Genomic DNA, 25,955 nt, shown 5'->3' on the forward strand with positions numbered 1-25,955 from the left:
ACGTGGCAAGCTTGGTTCTTCTGAAGTCAGTAATAAGCCTTTTACCATGGAGAATTTTACTCCAGTTACAGGTATATATAAAAAAGATTTTTATCACAGTTCTTCAACAGCGTCTGTTTTCTCTGTAAATGTTTGTTTGGTGATGTATTTATTTATTTTATTTTTTATTGTCACCCTAAGCAGCCTCACAAAGCCTGAACTGTAATCAGACTCCCAAGAGTACAGCCACCAGAGTCTATCCAATTTAATGACAGATTTGGGGAGCTCTAACACTGATCAGTTGAAAATGGGCATCAAAATCACTATTTTCTATAACATCAGATCAGATGTTTTCTTGATGTGGTTCACTACATATCTGCAGAGGTTGTTTTTCAGCAGAATGGTTTTTTGGGGGTATATGGTGGGAAGTTGGATAGGCAGATGCAGGGTAAGAAGACTGGATCTGTTTAAGCCATGTGATGGCTCAGTGTGAAAACATAGCCACATGTTTCTTCAGGCGTATTAAACTAATACTACCATCCAAAGAAACTTAGGCTCTACCCCACTCCATGTGTTGAGAAAGATGCAGTAGATGTATTCGGTTATCTGTAGTTTTAGATCAGACAAGAAGTTGAATGTGACAGAAAGCTGGGACTGCCGCCTTTAGAGGTACTTTCAGCTTACGTGGGCTGGAAGTATTAATGGACCATGGCTGCATAAGTTAACTTCCGGTAAACTAAATTAACTAACTCATGACATAGACAGCTGCCTGTCAGCAGTGGTTTCCAAATAGTTGATGTTGTAATGGGGCAAGAGACAGAGCAGATAACCTCTTGATAAGCATCTGAGACTTACTTGCTATATTTCCAACAGGGAATAAGGGGAAGGAAGAGTCCGAGTAGCTAACCTTAAGATATTTATTTTTTATTTCTTTGACATGCACATGTCAGATTGTTCATATTTCTGCTGATCAGATCAGTGTGATGTCCAGAGGCTTCTGCTTGGCTTGAAACAGCATTAGCTTATAACTCAGTAATTCAATAGCTGAAATATATTTCAGGCCTGCTTAGATGGTATTTTTTAGCTGGTAAGGAATATAAATTTGTATTGAGTTCAGGTGGCTTTTGGTAATTACCAGTGCAACCCCTGATCCTTCATAGTGACGTCCAGGGTGGGTGTCTAAACTTTAAAATAAGATAGACATGTTTGTGTCCTGATAAATCAAAAACCTCTCTAATTCTCATTGATTATACTTCATTTTGGGTTTATATAATCTTGATTGAGGTGCATCTCTTTACCTAATACAACTGCTTCACCTGCATTGTTTTTTTCATCTGGTGGGTCACATATCTAAAATATGTTTTGGATTTCTTGATCTGAGGTTACACACCTGGGAAATAAATTTGTACTGGTCATGAATCATGATTGTAATGAACTTCCCTTTGTGGCACCAGGCCATAAATTTCACTTTGTTCATAAGGCTTCTCTTGTCTTTGTCTGAAGCCATTTTTTGCTTTCACTCAGTTGAGTGTAAAATGCAGAAGAGATGATAGCCATGCATGTGCTTTAAATAGTTGTTGAATCAATTTTAAAATTAAATGCCAGAAGTAACACATGATTATCACTTTGCATCAAAATTAGTATCAATAGCTGGAGAACAGATTAAAAAATGCTGAGGTCTTTATACTTAGGATGGAATAAATGATAGCTTTTATTGCTGATTTGATGACTTAGCTGAAGTTCCACAGAACTTAAAACAATTACAATAGGAAAAGCAGCACTTTAAGAGCATTTTAAAGTCAGATATGATTCGCTGTTCAGAAGCTGAACCAACTAGAACTAACATATGCTTGCTAATCCGTAGACAGTGAAATAGAGGATGCACACTGTGTGTACACAGGCTGAAACTGTTCTGGTAAGCACTGTCCTTTTTGGCTGAATGCCTGACCTGAAAACTCCTGTAATGCTCAGTGAAGATGTAGAGAGAAAAAGCTGTGTTTGCCACTTAACTCCATCTTGTCACCTTTGATAATGAGTCAGAAACCAGAAAGTATTGCTTCTGTGAGAGTCTCTCATCTTAAATTAAAGGCAAAATTAAACCTGTTAGGTTTAATTTCCTGCCTTCTTTACTAAAGTTGAGAATATCTTGTCCATTTTGAACCTGAAAAGTACATGTAAAAAAATAGGATGGGTTGTTAGACTTTAATAGTAATATACCCCATTGTGGCTTGGTATTGATATGCATTTAATATGTTTGTTTGTCCTAAAGTCTCATCCCCAACAAGTGTGCCACATATCTGCATTTTTCAGAATGCACACAGAGCACATGATGTCATTCAAAATTTCTTGATGGGAAAATCAACGCGTAACAGACTTGTCTGTTTTGCAGGTGGGGGAATTGGTTATCTTGGCTTATGAGTGTGCAATGGTTGGCACTTAGATCACCTGACTTGTAGTTTTACAGACTTCCACTAGTAAAAATACTCTGTAAAGATCCTTACACAGCATGACTTGAGTGAATCTTGCTTCTTGGCCTTAGACTGTATTCAAAACCTATAGCAAAACCTGAAATTACACAGTAAGCATATAGAGATATTTTTTCTAACCTTTTGTGATCCTACTTGGAAGACTAAATGCAACACAAGGCTATCTCTCTTGCTGGAGTGAAGCTGGTTTTGGTGTGTAAGTGGAAAAAAAAAATGTTGTTTCTTCCTTTAAGTGTTATGCAGTTAAACTTCAATACAATTTCCATCAAAATATGCTGTCTTTCCTCTCAGTTTAGGGTATTTTTTTCATCAAGTCTCATAAGCTTCTGTAACTTGCTTTAGTAGGATCTCCTACTGGGACCTGCAGTTTGGCTAATGAATTTCATTTTTACCGCTTCAACTTATTGCTCCATTGTGGTAGCTTCTAGAACAATATGCCTATTCCAGAGGTGTCATCCGAGTCATCTCCTTGACATGTAATATTTGGTCACTTACCTGTGACAGGATCCAAATAGGCATATGTTAGGAAAAAAAGGTAGTTTGCCAGAGTGGAAGACTTTAGAATCTGTAGGGATTTTATGCCTCACTGCTGTCTACCCTTTCCAAAGACTTTTTAAAACTTACAATCATGTGGGACAGCAGGATTTCTTCAATAAAATAAATAAAAAATATTTAAGGTAGCAACTAAATCTAAGAAACATACAATGCAGGAAGATAAGTCAGTAATAAAAGAATTGAAGGTATTACCTCCCAATTGCTACTTGTCCCTCTTCTGTGTAATTAACATTTTGTAAATATGTTACATGGGCATTTGGGAAGAAGTTATTGGACTCTCTGTAAGACTTAACAAAACCCACAGGAAAATAAACAAAAAATAAATGCAAACCAAAGCAAAACAAACACACCACACACTCCCCTTGCAGTGGAGATTTGAAACAGATGAAGGAGTCATCTTAAAGTGTCCTTTGGTCATATATGAACTGCTTTTCTTAGGATTTAAAGAGCCATAGGTAAGTCAATGTCAGTGCTGACACAGCAAGTTTATGTCTTTTAGCTTTTGGTATCTACGCTGTGCAATAGGTTTTCTTGTCCATCTACTTCCCTAAAATATTTCAGATAATTGGAATGAACGACAAGCCACATCCTCATGCTCCCCTTCGCGTGTCCTTCATCTTCGTCAAATTCCAGATGATGCTACTGAAGCAGAAATAATTTCATTAGTTCTCCCTTTTGGCATAGTAACCAACATATTGATACTAAAAGGAAAAGGTCAGGTATGTAATTTTCAATGTTTCAATTATAAGATCAAGATTGAAGATATGGTTCATGTTATGACCCTTTTGGAATTGCATTTGGTTGAAATGATTGCAATGATGTCTAGTTCTTTCATTGATAGCTCACGAGTTTCATGTTTCAAATGTGAAAGAATGTCTTATTTTAAGTTTTTAAACTTTTAGATTTTTAGATTAAATAATGATCTAGTAACTTAATAATATTGCTGAACATTATATCCACCTTATATAAGAATAGATAGATGATAAAGAACTACATTGTCACTACTGATTTTGAGAAGTCTTGAAATAACTTGCCTGATTAAACAATTAGCATGCACGTAATTTTTTTAATGTGAAATAATTTGTTTATGGGGGGAGTTTCAATCCTTTGAGATGTGACAGGGTACTTCACATCATGAATAAACACTGAAATCATAAAAACAATAGGCATTCATTTAAAAATTGTCTAGAGCACTGAGTTGGGTTAATATAATGAACAAACTGATAGGTGTTTAGTGTCCTGTTCCTACTTTTTCAATCAGTTTATCTGTTACTTAGGTAATAGTGCTCGGATTCAGGAATTTACTAAATTCATTACCAGTGTGGTATGTTTAGCAGCATTGCTTCCCATATGTCATACTTATTCCACCTCTTCTGTAATGACTTATTATATTTAAAATGTAAAGCCTTTTAAGAAAATCCACAAATCAAATCAAATACACACACAAATGCATTTTAATGTTGAGAAAATCAGTACTGTACTTCTATATGATTTTCTTCTAGTGAGTGAAATTGCTAATAAATGGTGCTTTGATGTTTTGTTCTCTCCTGTAAACAACACTAAAAACTGCTATGTATTGATTGCAGGCACTTGTGGAAATGAGTTCTGTAGAAGCAGCTGTTAATGTGGTGAGCTACTGTAATACTGCTGTACTTTACCTCCGCAGCCAGCCTCTTTGTATTCAGTACTCCAATTACAAAATACTTAAGACTGACAATGCACCTAATCAGGCTGTAAGTATAATTTCTGTTTAACAGGATAGAGTTGCACATGAGTTGTGTACTGGTTTTGGCTAGGATAGAGTTAATTTTCTTCATAGCTTGTGATGCATACATAGCATCAAGGCCTTTTCTGCTTTTCATGCTGCCCCGCCAGTGTGAGTGGCACACAGCACAAGAAGTTGAGAGGGTAATAGCTGGGACAGTCGAACCCAACTCAGCGAACAGATATCCCACATGTCGTGTTGTGCACAGCAATGAAAGCTGGGGGAAGAAGGAGGAAGGTGGGACATTTGGAGCTATGGTGTTTTTCTTCCTAAGTAACTGTTATGCATGTTGAAGCCCTGCTTTTCTGAAAAGGCTAAACACCTGCGTGCTGATGGGGAGTAGTAAAGGAATTCCTTATTTTGCCTTGCTTGTATGTGCAGCTTTTGCTTCACCTATTAAACTGTCTCTCTCAACCCATGGGTCTTCTCACTTTTATCCTACCAATTCTCTCCTCCATCCTACTGGGGGGAAGTGATTGAGCAGTTGTGTGGCACTTAGCTACGTACCAGGGTTAAACCACAATGTTAGTAAATAAATAGACTATCTTCCACTACACCAATAGTCAAATTCTGATACATATTATTTCTGTCTGTTGTTATCTAAGCAGTAACTTTCAGACAGGCACTAGCTGATATCTGTAAAATTACTGTGGATGAGCTGAGGTTCAAGAATGGTTCATCCTGATGAGCTGAAAATCAAGTGAAGGTCATAGGACTGCTTGAATCAACAAGGAGCTCCTGACTGAACTGAAACTTAAAAGAGAGACATAGAAAGGGTGGAATCATGGACAGGTGACCCAGTAGGAATGTGGAGCATTATGTGAACATGCAGAGCTGTGCTTAGGAAAGTAAAAGACCACAGGGAGTTGGCTCCAGCAAGGGATATGAACAGCAACAAGAGTGGCTCTGCAAAACGTATCAGCAGCAGAAGGAAGATTTAGGGAATATGTGGGCCTCCTGCTGCTGAATAGGACAGGAGCCCTGGTGACAAAGGACATGGCTGAAGTACTGGATACCTTCTCCTTAGTCTTTAGTAGTTAGAGACTTGCTCTTGGGAATATCAAACAACTGAGAACAGTGGGAAAGTCTTCATGAAGGATGTAGAGAAGAATCTCATCAAGGAACATTTAAATTAACTGGATTAAACAGAAGTCTGTGGCCCTAATGAGATGCACTTGTGAGTTTTGAGGGAGCTGGCTGATGTCATTGCAAGGCCACTCTTACAATCTTGAAAAGGTCATGGCAATTGGAGGAAGTTCCTAAGGACTGGAAGAAAGCAAATCTCTCTTGTATCTTAAAGAAGGACGAGAAGGAGGATCCAGGGAACCACTGGCTGATCAGCCTTACCTCAGTGCCTGGGAACAACATAATGGAGCAACTCATCCTGTAAACCATTTCCAAACATTCTAAGGACAAGAAGGTGGTTAGGAGAAGTCAGCATAGGTTTTTGAAAAGGAATAATGCCTGACCAATGTGACAGTTTTCTACAGTGAGATGACTGGTTTGTGGATGAGAAGAGTAGTGGATGTTGTTTATCTTGACTTTGGTAAGACTTCAAACATTGTTACTTTTAACATTCTAACAGGCAAACTGATTAAATACAGTCTAAATAAGTAGGCTGAAGTGATCTGAAAGGCTGAAATGGTTGTGACCAGTGGCATGAAGTCCAGCTGGGGGCTAGTTGCTAGTAGAGTAACTTAGGGGCTGATAGTGTGTCCAATACTGTTTAATATCTTCATTAATGTCCTGGATGGTGGGAGGAGAAACATCTGCAGCAAGTTTGCTGACAACACAGAACTAGGAGGAGTAGTTGACACCCCAGACAATTGTGCTGCCATTCAGAGAGACCTTGAAAACCTGGAGTAATGGGCTGACAGGAGGAACCTCATTAAGTTTAACAAAGGGAAATGCCCACTCCTGCACCTGAGGAGAAGTAATTCTAGGTACCATTGTACACTGGGGTCAACCAGCTGGAAAGCAGCTTGGCAGAGAATGACCTGGGAGTTCTGGTGGGTAGCACTCATTCCCTTGCAGCAAGGAAGATCAGCAGCCTCCTGGGCTGCAGAAGGCAGAGCTTTGTTAGTAGATTGAGGGAGGTGACTGAGGCGCATCTGGAATACTATTCCAGTCCTGGGCTCCTCAGTACAGGAGAGATATGGAAATGGTGGAGTAAATAGAGCAAAAGGCCATGAAGATGATTAAGGAGCTGGACTTTGTCATATAAGGAGAGCCAGAGAGAGCTGGGACTGTTCAGCCTGAAGAAGAGAAGACTTGGGGTACCTTACCGACGTCTGCAAATATGTGGTGATGGGAGAGTAAAGAAGGTAGAGACAGACTTTTTTCAGTGGTGCCCAGTGACAGGACAAGAGGCAATGAGCATAAATTCCAATACAGAAAAGTCCACTTAAACTTAAAAAACTTCTTTCCTGAAGTTACTACAACTTTGAGAGGTTGTAGACTCTCCATCCTCAGACACATTAGAAAACTGGAAACAGTCCTTAGCAGCCTTCTGTAGATGCCCCTGCTATTATAGTCTACACTACTTAGAAACACTTACATATAATATGTTCTGAAAGAACTTTTGCCATTCCTAAGTTTTAACATTAGGTAACAGCTCTCAATAGCTTCAGAACATGAAGAAAATACCATGTCTTCTCTGGTAAATCTTTTCTCTGAATAATTAGTCCTGATTTCCACCCCCACTCCCCACCCGCCCCCCAGTTACTATGTCCATAATATAGTAGCAGGAATACCACAAAAACATACCACTTCAATTTTATATGTTTGTGTTTTCCTAAAGTTAATTGCTAATTGTGGGTCTGCAGATGCTATCTGAAGAACACATGGAAGAGCAAGCCCAGCTGATACATGATGAACCACTTTCTGCCCCCGAAACAGCTCTTTTAAAGCTTTTTAGTTTATCAGATATGGATGTCATTGTGAGGGGTCATGTAACTTGCTTTTGTGGGGTTTGTGTTGGCACTGTTCCAAGGCCTTGCCAAACTCAGGACTAGCAAATCATCATCTTTAAGTTCAAGTTTATTCTTGAAAGTGTTATCTTTTTTAATGTTTATTGTTTCTTCTCAGAACCCTAGATCAAATAAAATGGGTATTTCCACTGATAAAACACCAGTTTTATGTGTGACTTCATGCCAAACACCGGAATTAATTTCTTCCTTATATTTTTGAAGTACTGAAAATTGATTTCTTAAAACTAATTGAATATTGCAGATGACTGACTTAAATACTAATGTCTAACCAAGGAAATATTCTTTGCACAAGATCAAAGTATACAAACCATCATACTGCAGTTGAAATTAATTTGGATTTTTGGATTACTGGGTGAATTACAATTGACCTCCCATTAAGACTGATAAATTATATACTGTGATGTGTGTCTCATGATTTTGTTTTCGTAAGAATGTTGCAGGTAGTGGTTGGGGCAAAAACCAGTGCTAATTTTTAATTTGCGCTGACACAAGTCACTGAAAGCTTGCAAGCTTCTCGATTACATTTGGAAAGGAATCTCTCTGTCCACAGTGCTTTCAGTTTGAAGATCTATTTAAGGAGAGCCCATCAAAAACAAGTGTAGAGACCTCTAAAATCCCAATGAGGCAGTTTGAGGAGTGAGATTTAAAGGTGGCTTTGTGGCCGATAATTCGGCTCAGAAAGAAGAGCAGGGTATGTGCCTTTAAGCTTATCTCTGGTAAAATTTAGCTCCAGAAGAGAATGAAATCCTAATAAAGCAGAAGAAATTGTTTTTGGTGCACTGACTGGTTATTAGTCTATTACAATATTGTCATCATACTGATTTGCTGGAAAATTTCTAGAATGACAAAAGCTTACGGAATCAAAAGAAATACTGTGTCTATATGGCATTACAAAGTAGTAACACTTTAACTAAAAAAGCAGGTCATAATTCTGTGAAAGTATGATCTGAATTCTTTTAGGGGTGGGGGAAGGGAAGGAAGAGGTAAGATTTACCTCTTCAAAATGTGGGATTTGAATCAATAATCATAAAGGGAATATGTTCTTAAAAGTTGCAGTTTAAATGCATTTTACACGCTTTTCCTTGTAAAAGATCTTTGTCTAGATATGAATAATTTGTATGTGTGTAAGTTAATTGTGGTCACTGCTGTGTCTTGATTTCAGAGAACCCAAGCTGCATTGTGTGCTTTGACTGCTGTGCGCTCTGGAAGCCTGCTTTCAAGTTCTGTGATTGTTAAAAATGGTCTTCCTCCCAGTCAAGGTTCTGTTCTTCGAATCATTGTTGAAAATGCTTTCTACCCTCTTACTTTAGACACACTATATCAGGTAATGAGGATTGCAAAAAAAAAAATAATTGTTTGTTTAGAATTTAATTTAAAATGTTGCTGTTGTAAATCCATTAACTTTTTTTTAAAAAGTACAGGTGTATCCTTAATCACTTGAATGATGACTGTCACTTTAAAATGTTTTGATGCAATTTAGGAATCCAGGCTTGAAACAGTTTTGCACAAAAAAAATCAAAGTAAACAGGGCTTCTGTACTCAGCTTTTCATGTTGTCTTCAATTTAATTTCTTGGTTTCTGTAGAAGCAGCAACAAACTTGAGGTGTTACTTCTAATTTACACCAACATGATGAGATAGTGAAATACTGTTAAGAGCTTGGGAACCCATATTTTAGCACTCTTTGTACTGAGTAACTCTTGTAGTTTGCATTATATTTTAGGGTTTTATATTCACTGTTACAATTGGATGCAAGTGATATAATATACAATTAGAGTTGCTTTGACAAATGTTTTTGATTGTTGATCAACTGCTAGAATGCCATTTAGTTCAACCACCTTTGAAAGCCTGGAATAGTGGTGAGCTATATGGACTATGAAAGCCATTACTGTAAGTCCTGCTAGTAGGTTGTGCTACGCCATTGAAAGATGTAAGTTTAGAAACAATAATTATTTCTTTGTGCCTGAAGGATTTGTTGATACTGTTTTCAGATATTGCAAAGGGTTTCATACTTGAAGCTTCTGTAATAACTAGTAAATTTGTGCAGTAAAAAACAAGCCCCAAATATGAGTTTCTTAATGTAATTTAAAGTAATTGGGATATTTTTACAAAAACGTGCAGTCCTGGAAGAAGTTTTTTTTCTGCTCTACTATAATCTCAGATTTGAGTGCTTTATGAACAGGTACTCAATGGCTAATTTTAAACAGCTGTGAAAGAGGTTTCTCTTCTGTCTTCTACCACAAAACAATGACAGCAGCATAAAAACCTTGTTTCTGATAGACTGAAAAACTGGGCACAAAGGGTTAGGATAGTGTGTCTTGTATCCATGATTCCAGGCCTAATAGGCTGGCAAGAGATGCTTGTCCTTGTTTCTGGCCTTTCTTTCCATTCCAGGCTTAATACTTGTCTGGGGGTGGGGTGGAATGGGGGTGTGTGTCTGCTTTCCTGGCTTTGCATTGATTCTAACAGTTTGTTCTAAAACTGTTAGTGCTTTCCAAACCTACCTTTCCTCCTCCACTATTTATTTGGACATAGTTTTTCTGCACTTATATGATAAGTTCTAGCTATAATTTTGTCCTCTTTATTTGTGGTTTTGCTTTTGTATAGACACCTCCATGTAGTGTACACTCTTATTTTGAGTGTATATGTAACTAATTTCAACCTTTACATTTTTTTTTGGTAATGTTTGCATTTGCCATAGATCAAATACCATTCAACTGTAAATTAGAGTCCCAAACTAGGTCTTTGTCTTACTTTTTTGTTCTTTGTCTTCTAGTTTGGACAGTGGGTCTGTGTAATTGATTTGTACACACATAAACAGTTTAAGATGTATATCTGGTCACTAAATTTCCAGAAGTTGTTTGAAGTACAAAATGTAAAGGGGTTTAACTTGAAAGGAAATTTGCAGTTCCCATCTCAACTGCCTTATGAAAGACCATTTCTCAAACCTCAGCTTTGATTATTCACAATTTCTCTGCATACAATGGACAAATGTCAGTTTGGGCTGGCCTTTCCTGCCCTTAGTTGAACAGTTATTGTTAACTCTTTAAGGAAATTTTATCCTTCTTCCCCATCTTTTCTGGCCTCTTATTAAATTTTTTTCTTTACCTGAAACAAAATTCAGAGTTCACTCAATTTATGTTTAGCTGTCACAAAAAAAGTAATCTTCAGACATTTATATGGAGTATTAAATGCTAGTTTTGTAGTGTGCATGATTTATTCATTGTTTCTGAAAGTCCATGTTTCTTCCTTCTCAGATTTTCTCTGTATACGGATCTGTTTTGAAGATTGTCATGTTCAATAAGGGTAATAAATTCCAAGCTTTGCTGCAGTATGCTAATCCAATGGAAGCATATTACGCCAAAATGGTAAGTGTAGTGCAAGTACATTCAGCTTGATTTGTGTTGTCTTTTCAGTTTGTTTTTTTCCCCCCTAGATAAATGGGGAACATCAGGGATAGCTTGATCATTAACTTTATGACTTCTTATCATTCTAATGCTCTTGTTGCACATGAATAACTTTAACATCCCCCATTAGTTAAGAGGATAGCGCTCTACCATCAACTGCAAACATAAATGTATAGCATATACTCCAAGACCTGCACGAGTCTACCAAAACAAAAATCAGAGTTGTCAGTAGTGATGTGTGATGGTAATGGTAGTTGACCAGGAAGTCTTTTGCCTTTCAAATTAAATGGAGTATTTTCAGTGAGGTTCAATACTAAGAGTACTGTAGTTAAATGCCCAGAGATTAGATGAATGTTACATGTTTTACTCATTTGAGTTTCAGTGAGAAATTTACAGCAATCGATGTTTTCGCCTTAAATTTCTTAATTTCAACGGAGCTGTACCGCAATTTTTAAAACGCATGTTCTTGGTAATGAAGAAAAACTCACCTACTTTATGCCCATTTTCTGTGGTGGGTTAACCTTTGCTGGCTGCCGGTCACTCAAAAAGCTGCTCTTGTGCCCCTTCTTCAGCAGGACAGGAGGAAATAAGATGAAAAGGCTTGTGGGTCAGAATAAGGACAGGGAGATTGCTTGCCTATTACCATCACAGGCATAACAGACTCAACTTAGGGAAGACAGATTTAATTTATCGCCAATTAAAAATATAATAGTTTAGTAAGGAACAAAAACAAAAGTAAAAACGTCTTCCCACCACCTTTATTCCTTCTTCTCAACTTCACTCCCAAACCTTCTGCCTCCTCCCTTTGAGCAGCACAGGGGGACAGGGAATGGGTATTGCAGTTAGTCCAGAGCACTTTGTCTCTGCCACAGCATCCTCCTCGCAATGTTCCCCTGCTCCAGCGTAGGTCTGCTGCATGGAATACAGTCCTTCACAAACTTCTCCAACATGGATTCTTCCCAAGGTCTGCAGTGGGGGTATCTGCTCCACTGTGGACTTCCATGGGCTGCACGGGGACAGCCTGCCTTGATATGGTCTTCTCCAGGGGAATCTCTGCTTCAGCACCTGGACCTCCTCTTTCTCCCCCTCCTCTGACCTTGGTGTCTGCAGGATTGTTTCTTTCACGTTTTTCTCAATCCTCTCTTTCAGCTGTTGCACTGTGTTTTTTGCCCTTTCTTAAACATGTTATCACAGAAGCGCCAGCAGTGTTCTGACTGGCTCCACTTTGGGCAGTGGCAGATCTGTTTTGGAGCCTGCTGGAATTCACTCTGTCCAGCATGGGGCAGCCCTTGATCTCCTCTCACAGAGAGGCAGCAGCCTCACCACTACCAAAACTTTCCCACATAAACCAAATAAATTTTTCTCCCAAACAACTTTTATTATTAGTTTTCTTATAATTGCTAAGTATTTTAATTTCTAGAAAATACTGTTAATTTCCTTAGTGGGGGGGAGTTTCATAATTAAATATAAAGAGCTGAAACTTCAAAGACTTTTGCAGAAGGTACAGCAATGTTACAAATCATCAGGCTATAATACTTGAACTGTGAAGTGAAAAAGACAGAAAATAAAATACTTCACTTACTTGAAACTAAGCCTGAGACAACTTTGTATTTCTCTTTAACCTGTGTGGTCACCTCAATAGTAGTAAATAAAATCAGTTTGAAATTTTCCATAGAAGGTATATAGAAGAACAGATTCTGCTAAGCATTAAGTGGTGTTTAGCATTCCGGTTTTTTAAAAATTACTGGAAGACTAGAGTGAATGGAACTTTCACTGTACTTTTGTTATTGAAGTTGACTTTATTCTCAACTTCAGAATCAAAGATATAGTATATTTAACTATTGCTACTTACACTTCAGGCCAGTAAGTAAATTTACTATGTGTTTTAGAGATTACATATATATTGGAAATTATTAAAGGTGGTTGGCATTATAGCCTGTTTGTTAGCAATAACATCTTTTCTTAAAGAACAGTATTAATAATAAATAATACCTTATTAAAGATTTCACAAAAAATGTAATTTTGGTCTAGATTATATTAAATAATTATAGCAAACGGGTTTTCCCCTGTTCATCCATCATGATTCTTTTATGACTGGTATAGGCAGAAAATACTACTTCAGTGATCTTTCCAAGCACAGCTACTCTTAAAAAGATAGATTTTACAGAATTGTTTCAGTTGGAAAAGATCCATAAGGTCATCAAGTTCAACTGTTAACCTAGCACTGCCAGGTCAACCACTAAACCATGCCCCTAAGTACCACATCTACATATTTATTAAATGTCTCCAGAGATGGTGACTCAACCATCTCCTGGAGCAGCCTGTTCCAATGCTTGACAACCCTTTCAGTAAAGAAATTTTTCCCGATATCCAATCTAAACCTGCCTTGATGCAACTTGAGGCTATTTCCTCTTGTCCTACCGCTTGTTACTTTGGCGAAGAGACCAGCACCCACCTTGCTACACCCTCCTTTCAGGTAGTTATACAGCATGGTAAGGTCTTCTCTTTCTCCAGGCTAAACCACTCTAGTTCCCTCAGCCACTCCTCACAAGACTTGTGCTCCAGACCCTTCACCAACTTATGTAAGGGACAGTTCCCGTACAATAAAAATCTCCAAATTAGTATTGTTACTAGCATCTGGTATTGTGTGTTGAGTGAGAGACAGCTAAGATTAGAAACACACCTGGAAAGACAAGTTATGCTTAAAGCTGAGTTTTTTCCATTGGCAGAAGAGTGACATAATACTTAATAATTAGTGCACTATACTAGCAACTTACACAGGACGTTTAGGTAAGGATAGCGGCTGCATAATTGTCTACTTGGTATTTAAAAGCAGCTCCTTAAAAACAGAAGATGAATTTCAGTTTGGATACAGTTGTGGGGTGAAAATAAAATACAGTGGTGGCTGCCACTGTGATTTGTTTCTGAAAACATGATTGTTTTTCTTCAGATTCTGGATGGCCACAGCGTCTATGTTTCATGCTGCACTCTGCGTATTGATTACTCCAAGTTAGATAACCTTGTTATAAAGTACAACAATAACAAAAGCAGAGATTTCACTCATTTTAGCCTTTCTCCTGGTGATGCCCAGCCACCCCTGGAGCCCTCTGTATCTAATACCTCTGGTAAGAAACGATCGCTTTTACTGATGAATACACAATAAGATCATTATGCTTTTCATGTTGCACTTATGCTCTGGGTTTCATATCAGGTTCATAGAAGGATACATTTTGTGTACATTTCTGTTGGTTAGGTCCAGTAAAGTTTATGTGGAAAGCAGAAAGTCCTACTCTAGATAAATGAATATCTGAAACTACAACATGAGGAATGCTGTTGGGCAAATTCAAAGTGTTGTCAAAAATCTACATACAATTTCACAGCATTTTATGTATCATTGGTACAGGTTGTATAATAAATGTTGCATATCAAAATAGTCAATAGTAGTCATCAAAATTTGCACTGGTTGCCTAAAGCTACTTGAAGATAGGTGTTTTAAGGGTGTTAGCTCTTACTTCTTGATATTTTAGGATAACTGCTTGCTGTAACAAACAAAGCCATAAGGAACTTAGAAATCCTACACGTATTTATATATGTTTTGTCATCATCTTGTAAAAAATAAAATTTTAGGTATTTTCTTGAGTGTTATGTGTCACCTCCATGGCATAGAGGAGACATTGTCTGCTTGAAGCCACACTGGAGAAACCTTTTCACCATAAATAGCTCAGGCATGCTTATTCAATTGGTAATAATACAAATCACCAAACACATTCATGTGATAACTTGGCAGAAGTGCTTACAATGCAAAATGAGCAAATTTAGCTATTTTTCTTTCTGTCTAATGACAGCCATACACAATAATACCCAGCTAAGAACTGTCTCAGCTGTTGAGTAAGTACTGTCCAGCTGGTAGAACGGTAGCAACGGCTGGGGAAGAATTCCCTTTTTTTCCTTTAGTTTTCTGTGATAGCTAGGGCAGATCCTTTTTGTTATTGTTTTGTTTTGGTTTTTTGTTTTTTTGTTGTTTTTTTTTTCAATAGTTGGCTTTGGTAGCTTAGTTGAGAGTAAAGAAGTGAGTTGCACTCACTACTTTATGGATTGTTTTTGCTGGTCCCCTTAAAGGCAGGCCTTGGATCTTTACATAATGTACAACCATCTTTACAATTTTTTTGAGGATTTGCCATACAACATCATGGTAACATGTTGTTATAGATCAGATATTGTTATCCCAAATCTGGATTCTTCACCCAGTGTGCAAGAGCTGATCCATACACAGATACAATTGTTTATTTGCACGTCTGAGATAAGAGGTGTGTTAGCTTTGTGGATTTACCACCTAGCACTCATTCCAGACATGCAAAAAGTATTCTAATTGACTAGACCTACACAACTTGAATTGTCAATGAAAGAGGAAAGTACAATTGGAGTAGATTAAGGACAAGCTTGCTTGTAGGGCACAGAAAACATTGTGTACATGTTTTGGAGGATACACATGAACACTTCTCTTTTTCCTTCCCTCTCACTCTTCCAAGCTTGTTATTGCTAGACATCTTGTTTTCAGTCTGAACGTTTACTGTAATGGTAAGAACAGCAAGAGGTGCTGGTGTAGAGGTGAATCAAATTTCTGTATCAAAATTCTTTAATAGTGCAGTCACAGTGAAGCAACTGCATAGATGTTTTCCTTTTTAAAAATTAGCTGTAGACTGGCAGAAGCATGCTTCTAGCCTTTCTGCCAAGTGGTAACGACATGCATATGTTGCCATAGGCATGTTGTGATAGTCCTCAGTTCCACTACATGAGGAAAAGATGTTGGGAGTCACGTCAGCACTTACACTTCATGTTACTAGTAGTGGACGTAGTTTTGATGGGGAATTTTAAGATAAATGCAACTAAAAGTAATATATCCTTTTTTTTCTTGGTCGACTTGAAGCTACCTTAATAGTAAAACTGAACTGCTCTTGAAACTTTTTTTTTTCTTCCCCTCTCCCCCCCCTTTTCTTTTTCCTTTTGTTTGAAAGGAGTCTTTTGTGGAAAAGATACTGCACTATAAACAAGCAGATTTTGTGAATGTTTTGCATTTAAAGCATTCCCTCACCCAGTGAGCATAAGCAGAGATATGTGAATTAGCTTGCTTTCAAAGCTAGCTGCTAGCCATGAAGCAAATTATTTTGCACATTAAAAAAAGGCAATAAAGAATTCCAGGTATTTCTTGCATTAGCTCTGACAATTTTTACATGCCTGATTTTGAAATATTAATATTTGGCAGAATAAAAGCATGTGATTAATGTTTCCACTATCATTCTTGAATTGTGAATAAGTGATTAAAACCTGTATTGCCGGAACTTGTCAGTATAATGCACTAGTGCATGTATTTCAAGAACACAACAACTTGCTTTGGTGTGGTAACTTTTCATACAAACTACTGAATAAAGACACTTTGTTGCTACAGGTAAGTGGAGGTGTAATGTGATGCAGAATTCATGAATACTCGATCTGTGGTGTCCATTTCATTTGTTGTTTTTGTAATTTGCAACAGATATTTCTTATGGTGTTATATCATCCCTGTCAATAACCATCTGTTAGTGAATGTAGGTATTTTAGTCAATGGTGGCGGTTTGAGTAGTAAGACAGACATATATTGCCAGGCTTGCAGGGTGTATTATACATGTAATTATACATGCCCTGTTTCTTTTTAAAAAAACCCAACTAGTGTGCTGAGATATCAAAGAATCCACAACTCAAGTTTGAATCTAACTGCCTCTTATAACACAAGAGGCTGCCCCAGGTAGTGCTTAACACCACATACTAATGTGAAAATCACTGAGCTATCTTCAAGGCCGGAACTTCTCATATGTTGATATTCCAAATCTGTTTAATGCTTAAGATCGTGGGGAGAGCCATAAAAAACACTGTTTATTTATGAAGCAATACATGCTGGGAAAGTACATCTTTTTAAAAGGTAAAATATGCATCTCAATAGCTAGTAAAATGCAGAGCCTCAAATTCATTGTTGTTGTTTGTATTATTTAGCCCATACTGGTTTTAGAAATACCTAGGAAATAGTTGTATTACATCATTACAAAATGTCTTTGAGCGTATTTACTTCCAGAAAATTTCTAGAATGCATTTCCATTGTGTGACTAAAATCTGTTGAACATTGGACCACAGGTGTCTTAACTTCAATGGATACTAATCTATGCTGTGCTTTTCTATTCAAATTTGTCTAAATTACTTTTTGCCCTGACTTCATTTTAGAGAGGGATGTTGAGGCTGATCAGTTGCCTTTAAAAGTGGCTTTACAATTGTCTTTGTAAAAAAAAAATATCTTGGATTTCAATGAGAGTTTTCAACCCAAACGTTTTATAAAAGATGTAATCACTGACTGAGGTCAGAATAGCAACCCTGGAAGCTGATTGTCATTGCTGAATTCTCTTCAGTTTTCTAAAACTTAAAAAATCTGTTTTAATTAGATGTCTGTTCTTTCTAGGCACCAAAAGAGTGGTCTTCCCACCATATACAGGACCCGTTGTGTTTGCCCAACCCTCAGGCTGTGCTCAAGCTTCTGGTAAGTTTCTATTTTGTAAAAATGTGGTGTTTGCATTTGGGGCTAGTGGTCCATCTGAATACACCTGTTCAGAGAAAATTGGTTCCAAACGCAGCAGTCAGAACACAATGTTCATTTGAGTAATTCTAGTTCTCTTTCTCATAGTATTCAGTAAAATTACTTTCAGTAATTAAAAAGAAACCCATATGCTGATGTAGTTTATAATTTAACAAGTGAAGAAATTAAATGCCATGATAAAGACTAACCTGCAAGAGAATAAACGAAGCATCTGTTTTTTTTAAGACTTCAGTGACATTCAAAGCTAAAGCAGGAAGTCTTCCCTCTTCTGGCTATAAAATGAAAAATAGTCTTTTAGACTCAGATCTTTTTCCTTTCTAGCATAGGATAAACTTCTGTGCTAAATTATTTTCTTTTTCAGGCTGCAGTTTATATCCTCTCTTGTTTAGGTCTGTTGACGTTTCTTCATCCCTGGAGGGGAGGTGCTTCCTGCTTTGTTGGTCAGATACTAGGAATTTTCTTTAACCATTTTTTAATTTATTTTTTTTCCCAAATATAACCTGAGATTTTCCTCTAAAATGTCTTTTCTAGTTTGAGACCTTAAATGATGTTTTTAATACCTCTCCAGGTTTTCTGGTTCCAGGTATTCCTGGAGTATTTTGTTCTTTCTCAGTCAGCAGGTATGCAGTGCCTGGACAGATGAGTATTCCTGGTACTACTGCTTTTGCAACGAGTTCTGTTTTACTGGTCACAAACCTCAATGCTGAAGTAAGTTTGATTGGTGGAACTGATGCAAGTATCAACTTGTACCAACTGTCAGAATCCTTCCTGCAAATTGATATTAGCTGAAGGAATGAGAGGAAATATCTATGCTGATAATATTAAAAAAATGGACAGCTTTATTCTTGTTTGAGATAGTTTAACCTCATCAATATTTCAAACTCCAGTCAGTAGTGAAAAGCTTCCAAGCACGATTTACTTTAGGAAACCTATGTTAGCAGTGTAGCTAGTAATTAGAAAAAAGTCCATGATAAGGTGTGAGAAATGTTTGAATGGGTAAACAACATATATTATAACTAAATTTACTGATATCTCTGTTAATATGACTGCTCTGTGTGCTACTTTTATCATTAGAGAAGCCAAAGATTTTTTTTTTGTTTGTTGGAAAACATGATGAGTTAGGGAAACAGCAGGGAAAAGAAAAGGAAATAAAAGTATGCCAAATCAAATACCTTTCAAAACACTGATGGGATCCTTCGAGTTTTGCAATGTTTCTCAGGTTGGAGAAGCATATCACAAGTGCACTTTGCTATTGACATCACTGTAAACCCATTTTTAAAAGTTAACAAATACACATGTTCACTTTTTCATAGAACCACACAGATTTATTTTTTAATGTGTTGGCAGTCAAATTGCCAAGGACAAATTAGATAGTTATTTTTATACTGGAAATGACGTAGACTATAAGCTTACCTTTGTTACTCAAATATTACATATTGATCTGTGCTTAATTAAAACTAATGTACATCTCTTAAAAATAAAAATCAAGCTTTACCAAGGCCATGACATAAACACAATTCTACTGGAGTATTGGTAAGCAGTTCTACTACATCAATGTAAAATTCTTATTTTCCACACTCATTAGATTCACAACCATAAACTTCATAAAATTATGAGTTATTGGCAGAATGGAAGTTATCTTCATATTACTGAAGTTTAAAAATCTTTTGACCAGTTGCTTTAAGTAATTGCTCTGTTTCGGTTTTTGTGTGCTAATAGCTGAATTCCACAGTAAGCATCAAAAGAAATGGCTGTAAATTAGGATTTGACTTGTCAATAGATCTTACTAAATTTCTGATTGTTGTGTATGTGCTTCCTGCAGCTGATTCAAGATGCTTATTCTTAAAAAAATTACTCTTTCAAGAGTCAAAGAATCATATGTGAAGCATAGGTCAAAGCTATTTTTAGGACATTGCTGCTTTACTTAAAACATATCTGAGAAGTTATGTAGAACTTTGTGCTGCAATGCATAATACAACATAAATGTATTAAATAATGCTCAACTTCTTAAAACAAAAAGTAAGAATGTACAATGACATTAATTGTTGGAAATATAAATTTGTGTAAATATATTTCTTGACAACTGTGTAACACTTGTTCTTCAGTAGTAGTTGTCTGAGCCATATCATTTCTTTTTCTGTGTGTAGAAAATCTGGTTGACCTTATTTCAATTTATATTTCTGCCTGTTTGCAGCATTTCAGTGTGCATTTGAACATTCCCTCATGATATTTAAATGAGCTGGTTTTGTCTTCCAAAAAACATTTTTTCAGTAGAAATATTGCAATCTCATTTGGTTTAGAAATTTCTTTAAATAAACTCTTTGCTGAATTAAAATGTTTGGGAAAAAAGGATAAACTCTGGAAGCATTACATTTTCCATTGATAGTAATTGTCCCTTAATACTAAATGCTGATGATAAAAGAGTATGGGCTTACTCTTAGGCTGCAATATCTTCTGGTTTTAAATAATTTAAAGATGTTTGGTGCACATTTCAGATGTTTTGAGTTGAGAAGGAATAGGGCTAGAGAGTGTGAGTAGTGCTTCTGATATGCAGGTATTTTTAGTATTCATTACTGGTAAAGCCTTTGCCTCAGTTGAATAAAATTTGGCAGCATCAGCACGTAAATTATCTTCTTTGGTGCTTGGGAGCTTGGTACCCAAGTATTGAAAATCATTGAAGATAGTTTATTTCTTTCAATATTTAGTGTTTATTTATCAAACAAAATTTAAATATCACTTTCTATATTCTTCATATATAAACAGTTAAATGGCATGTGTATCGTTTTAGCATGTTATGGTCATGTACAGAGATGGGGACAAAACTGAAGACAAAGCAAACACATTTTGGAGCAACTGGTTTTAGTTTTATAGGTGTTGTCTGCTGTTTAGAAAATAGAAGGGTGTTCTTGAATGCTCTTTTCTGTTTCTAGTTTAGGAAATGTCTTTACTTTTTCAGGGAATGAACTGCTTGCTTGGAAAGAGTAAGTTCAAATAATTAAGCCAGTTAAAGTATTAATAACTTCTTCGGCATGACAGACTGAGTCTTGAGTGATGAAAATGCATGAGCTGAAGTGTTAGCTTGTTTAAATATTTTATGTGTGCATAGCAAATATATATTAACAAGAATGCTATACAGTGTAATATATTACCATGTAGTTATTACAGGGAATGGCTTTTGGAGAGACAGGTTTATGTATTAGTATGCAGTATCTCTTCCATTTTTTTTGTTCACCATGCACTTATGGAATAGATTTCTTTTGTCTCGAGGCTTTAAAAGTAATATACTTATTTTATCATTTAAACAGGCCATCACACCATATGGACTTTTCATCCTATTTGGTAAGATGTGTCAAATATACCTTGAGAAACTACAGGATTAACGTTCTTTTTATTTATCTGACACATGCTGGTTGATGTAAGTTCCATTGCTCTGTCTTGTCTAGAAAAGGCAAAAGAGAACATGCTGGTTTCAAAATGACACTAATTTGAGTCAGCGGTGATAGGCCACAGCTACTAAAAATAGTTACAGTGTCGGTAGAATTTCAGTGTGTGATCCGATTTGTTTACTACAAAGACTGGGAAAGCAAAGTAAGATGAAAAAACAAAGATTGCATCAGGAAATGGGGTACAGAATTGGCATGTGTGTTATTTGCAGAGGATAAGATAATACTTGTTGGCATAATATCTTAGTATGCCTCTGTTAAGAGGACTTTCACACTATTGCACTATTTAAAAGCTGAACATAAACATGCATTTTTATGACCAAGATCCTAGGATTTCTTACCCCATTTCTGAGCCTCAGAAAATAATACACAAACTTTAAAGCTCTCCTTCAAACTAATATTCTAACCAAACTGTTTAATGAGGTGATTATTCTTTGTAACACTGATGTTATTCAAATGAAATGCCCTTGTGCTGTTCATAGTAATGCTCTGGACAAATTTCCTTTCTGGATTTCCACAGGTATGTATGGTAATGTGCATCGTGTGAAGATCATGCTTAACAAAAGAGGTAGTGCTTTGGTTCAGATGGCAGATGCAACCCAGGCTCAACTAGGTAATGATTTTTAAGGCACAGTTATGCTTCAAAATTGCTTGAGTGTGATATAGATTAAGAATTTGCCACCTGTCAGTGACAAGCATAAACAAATTAAATCCATCATTGTGATGCTTTACTACGTACAAACTTCCTTGTGTATGTTAATAATGATCTGTTTGCTTTCATGTAAATAACTTATTTTCCTGTGGTGGTTTAAAAAAAATATCCTGTGAATCTCAATCTAGTAAATGTTAAAATTAAACTACAAGAGAACTATGATATTTTACCTCATTAATGCATCATACAATTTTCCTGTAGTTAATCCTGTATCTAGCTATTTAAGAATAATCAGCTGCTCTTCATTGAAATCACAGAATGGTCAGGGTGGGAAGGGACCTCTGGAGATCATCTAGTCCAACCTCCCTGCTAAAGCAGGTTCACCTGGAGCAGGGTGCACAGAGGTGTGTCCAGGCAGGTTTTGATTGTCATTTGGAACTTCTTGTGCTGCAGTTTGTGCCCGTCACCCCTTGTCCTGTCACTGGGCACCACTGAAAGGAGCCTGGCCCCATCCTCTTGGCACCCGCCCTTGGGATATTTGTATGCAGGGACAAGATCCCCTCTCAGCCTTCTCCAGACTAAAGAGGCCCAACAATCTCAGCCTTAATAAATGCTTTGCATTTTTGTTGCATTTAGACTGGAGATTATATTGCATCCTTATACTGCTTTTAAATAGAATGTTATCACATAGGCCACCTGGTAGACATGGAAGTTGAAATTTAAACTTAGAATGTGAAATCTGACACTAAATAGAAGACAATATTAGTATTCAAAGAATCCTTTTTTCTTCCCCTCCCTTTTGTTCCTGCTCAAACTGTATTTCCACTGTTTAGCTATCACCTATTTGAATGGGCAGATGCTTTATGGAAGGGTCCTCCATGCTACTTTTTCAAAACATCGGAGAATTCAACTTCCTCATGAGGGACAAGACAACCTAGGTCTGACAAAGGACTATTTGCGTAGCCCTTTACACCGTTATAAGAGACCCGGCTCTAAGAACTTCAAAAATATCTTTCCTCCATCTGCCACCCTGCATCTCTCCAACATTCCGTGAGTATCTACATATGTGATCTTCTTGGAAAGATGCTTTTTAGGCTATGTTCTTAAGTTACAGACTCTGACATTAGCTTTACATTTCCTTGGCCTTTTACAGTTTCCTGAGAATTTGTGTCAATCTGCTGTGTAATTAACAATAAGTGAATCCTTTAACTGTCACATGTTTATTGTTAGCAAAGAGGAAAACTGATTGAATGCTCTTATTCGTGAGTTTTAATGCAGTTCACATTTTCTTGAGAATATCCTTTAGTTTTTCCTGTATTAAGTCCTGTGTTATGAATTAGCACAAAGATTAAAGACATGGTTTTTTAGATAATTTGCTGGAGTTACATTACATCAAATTCATCATTGGCATTGTTGTTTAATGTAGATACATTTTTTCATAATTCTAACATTTTTAAAAGAATAGTTTCTACAGAATTCAGACCTCTTACATAGAGGCAAAGTTTTAAAAGAAGTATTAAGTGGCATGTACTTTAAAACTGAAGCAACCTTTTTTCCTATTTAGAATGTTAACAATGTGTGGAGTGACAGCCAACCCTAAGTTTTTACAGGCTTCTGCTGTTTGGCAACTATGCAGGAAGGGAAAAGGGAAAACTATGGAATTTTATCCAAGTAAGGGGACACACACACACACACACACACACACACACACACACACACAGACACTATAGGAAATGGCTTCTTGAGTAAAATACAAAACTCAAAATTCATAATGTGACGCACACTCGCAGTAATTACAAGATGAAAGGCATTTCTGAGGGTGATCTTCAGTGATTTTTATGCAATCTGAATTTAATGGAGGGAGGAGTGGGAAGGATGAAAAGTAGTAGAGTGTATCTGAAATGTTTTTTAGTGTACTATGTTCCTAAATCTTAGTGTCAAATCCAAGATGTTTGGGCTGAAGCATGACACAGGTTGGTGGAGGTAGTTTTTTCTCTTCAAATTTTAATTTAGAAGCCAGAATTGAGATTTTGGTACTATTACAGAACTCTGTGCTCTTTTAGAAGTTGAGGAGTTTTTGTTTCTGTTTTGTTTGTTTATTCTAAATAGGCCTTCTGTCACTCTTGATTATCTGAAGAACCTTTTTGAAAGTACAGGATCTACTGTGAAAGCCTTCAAATTCTTACTGTAAGTTCTCTTGTCAAAATGCTGAGCAAGCTTTCATCCTGGGAGAGGGGTAATTGCTTTTTGGTGAAATTAAATGTGTCTATAATTATAGGCAAAATTCCATGTGTATTTATCTACAGGTAAAATCTGTACAGCTATGACAATTTTTGTGATAGTATCCCATTCAAAATTTTAAGATTAGAATTATGTTAGCATAATTAAATGAAAAATATACAGCCTTTTGACAAATTCCACGTGTTCTAAGTAAGATAAGTTTAAGGAAAGTAAATACTTGTGTCTTTAAAAAGAAATACAAGCTATGTATATGTAAAATGTCTTGTAAAAGATGATGACAAATCTGCTTGAGCGTTCATTAAGGTTGCTTGGCAGCATTATTTTAGCATGATCATACCTGGTAGAATAATCCCATATATATGGACAATGCAAGTGTTTCTTAGAGGTCTTCAAGCTTTATTGCTACCCTATTTTTTGAAGTGCAGTGTAATGGAAGAATGGCGTGGCTGTAGCCCATTAATGTACAAAATTTGGATAGTTTTGTTATCTCCTCATTTTAGGAGGTGCCTAACTAGTTCTGATTCTTTCACTGAAGAAGTGTTCAGTGTGTGTGATGTGGCTGAAAAAAATACTTGCCTCAATCTTCTATGTAGGCAGGTGCAATGAAAATTTTGTTAGGATTAATAACAGGTTTTATTGTACTTCAGGAGAGATTCCAGAATGGCTCTTATCCAGCTGGACTCTGTGGAAGAAGCAATTCACGCTCTCATAGCACTTCACAATCATGACCTTGGAGAAGACCATTACCTACGAATTTCCTTCTCAAAATGGACAATCTGACTTTTCTCTGAAATTTCCTTTTGAGACTGTATCACAATGTTCATAAAATCTTGAAATAAAGACTAAAAAAGCTATGAGGAGTTCTCTTAAAAGAAAAAGCTCATTTTTACACAAAGAATTAAGTGATGATCTTTTCTGATTGTAGCTGCCAGTATGTGATCAGTTTAACATTCATCCATAGAAAGATTCTTGTGTAAAATTGGTTTAGCAACAATTTATCATCAAATTTCCTAGTTAGTTATTTTTTGAGAACATCCTTTTTAGCTTTTGTTTGAAAAAAGCTTTACAAAACATTTGAGTGCCTTTACAATATATCAGACAAAGAGTATTTCTAAGAAAATCTATTCTGCACAGATTAAACACTAATTTGAATGTGATACAGGGCTCAACTTTCTTGAAGAAAAGCAAGCCCTGACTGTGTGTCCTCTAAACAGTATTTATGTCATCAGTGTGGTGTGTTTATACTTTGATAAATCTTTACAAATAACTTTTAAAAAAACCCAAAAAATCCGTGCTGTTAATATAGGTTAAATTACTAGAGAAAAGGCAGTGCCTTCTTTCTGAGGAGTAGAAGATATTTGCCAAGTTTCTTCAAGACGTTGTATTAGACACTTTGGAGGAAGTAACACAAGAAAATAGTTGTGATTTCAAAGAATTTTGTGTGTTTCTTTTAAAGAATAAAGTATTTACAATATTCTGGAAAGTAATCAGGTCTGTGATGGTTTGACAAGTTTGTAAAAGGTTATTTTCTTAAGGTCATCTTTGGGGGCACAAAAATTAAACCTCAAGAGTTCATAATGTCTAATACCTGAATTGCTGTGTATTTATTATGTGCCTTACTATGTGTTTATGATACTTCAGAAAAAACTTTAAGCTGTTGTATCTTGAAAGATATATTTTGGCCTTTGTGAAAATAATCTTGGTCTTTTTGGAAATGTTTTCATTGATATTTCAAAAATAATTCAGTCATTATGTAACACTGAATTCTAGGCTCTTGTGCCTTGGTATAGCAACTGAATAAAGACAGCTATTATGAACTC

At 36.4% G+C, this 25,955-nt stretch overlaps 1 protein-coding gene across 1 annotated transcript; it reads left to right on the forward strand.

Moving 5' to 3' along the window:
- On the forward strand, window positions 1-25,955 carry PTBP3 (polypyrimidine tract binding protein 3). The gene is made up of 13 exons (XM_040579807.1): window positions 1-71; window positions 3,582-3,739; window positions 4,607-4,753; window positions 8,938-9,099; window positions 11,031-11,141; window positions 14,131-14,305; window positions 17,665-17,742; window positions 18,413-18,507; window positions 21,105-21,138; window positions 21,763-21,855; window positions 22,728-22,944; window positions 24,004-24,081; window positions 24,783-25,955. The coding sequence occupies exons 1-13, from the start codon at window positions 47-49 to the stop codon at window positions 24,913-24,915; spliced, it is 1,506 nt and encodes a 501-aa protein (XP_040435741.1). The 5' UTR covers window positions 1-46; the 3' UTR covers window positions 24,916-25,955.

Source organism: Falco naumanni, chromosome Z (assembly GCF_017639655.2).
Source record: "Falco naumanni isolate bFalNau1 chromosome Z, bFalNau1.pat, whole genome shotgun sequence".
In the NCBI taxonomy this organism is placed as follows: Eukaryota; Metazoa; Chordata; class Aves; order Falconiformes; family Falconidae; genus Falco; species Falco naumanni.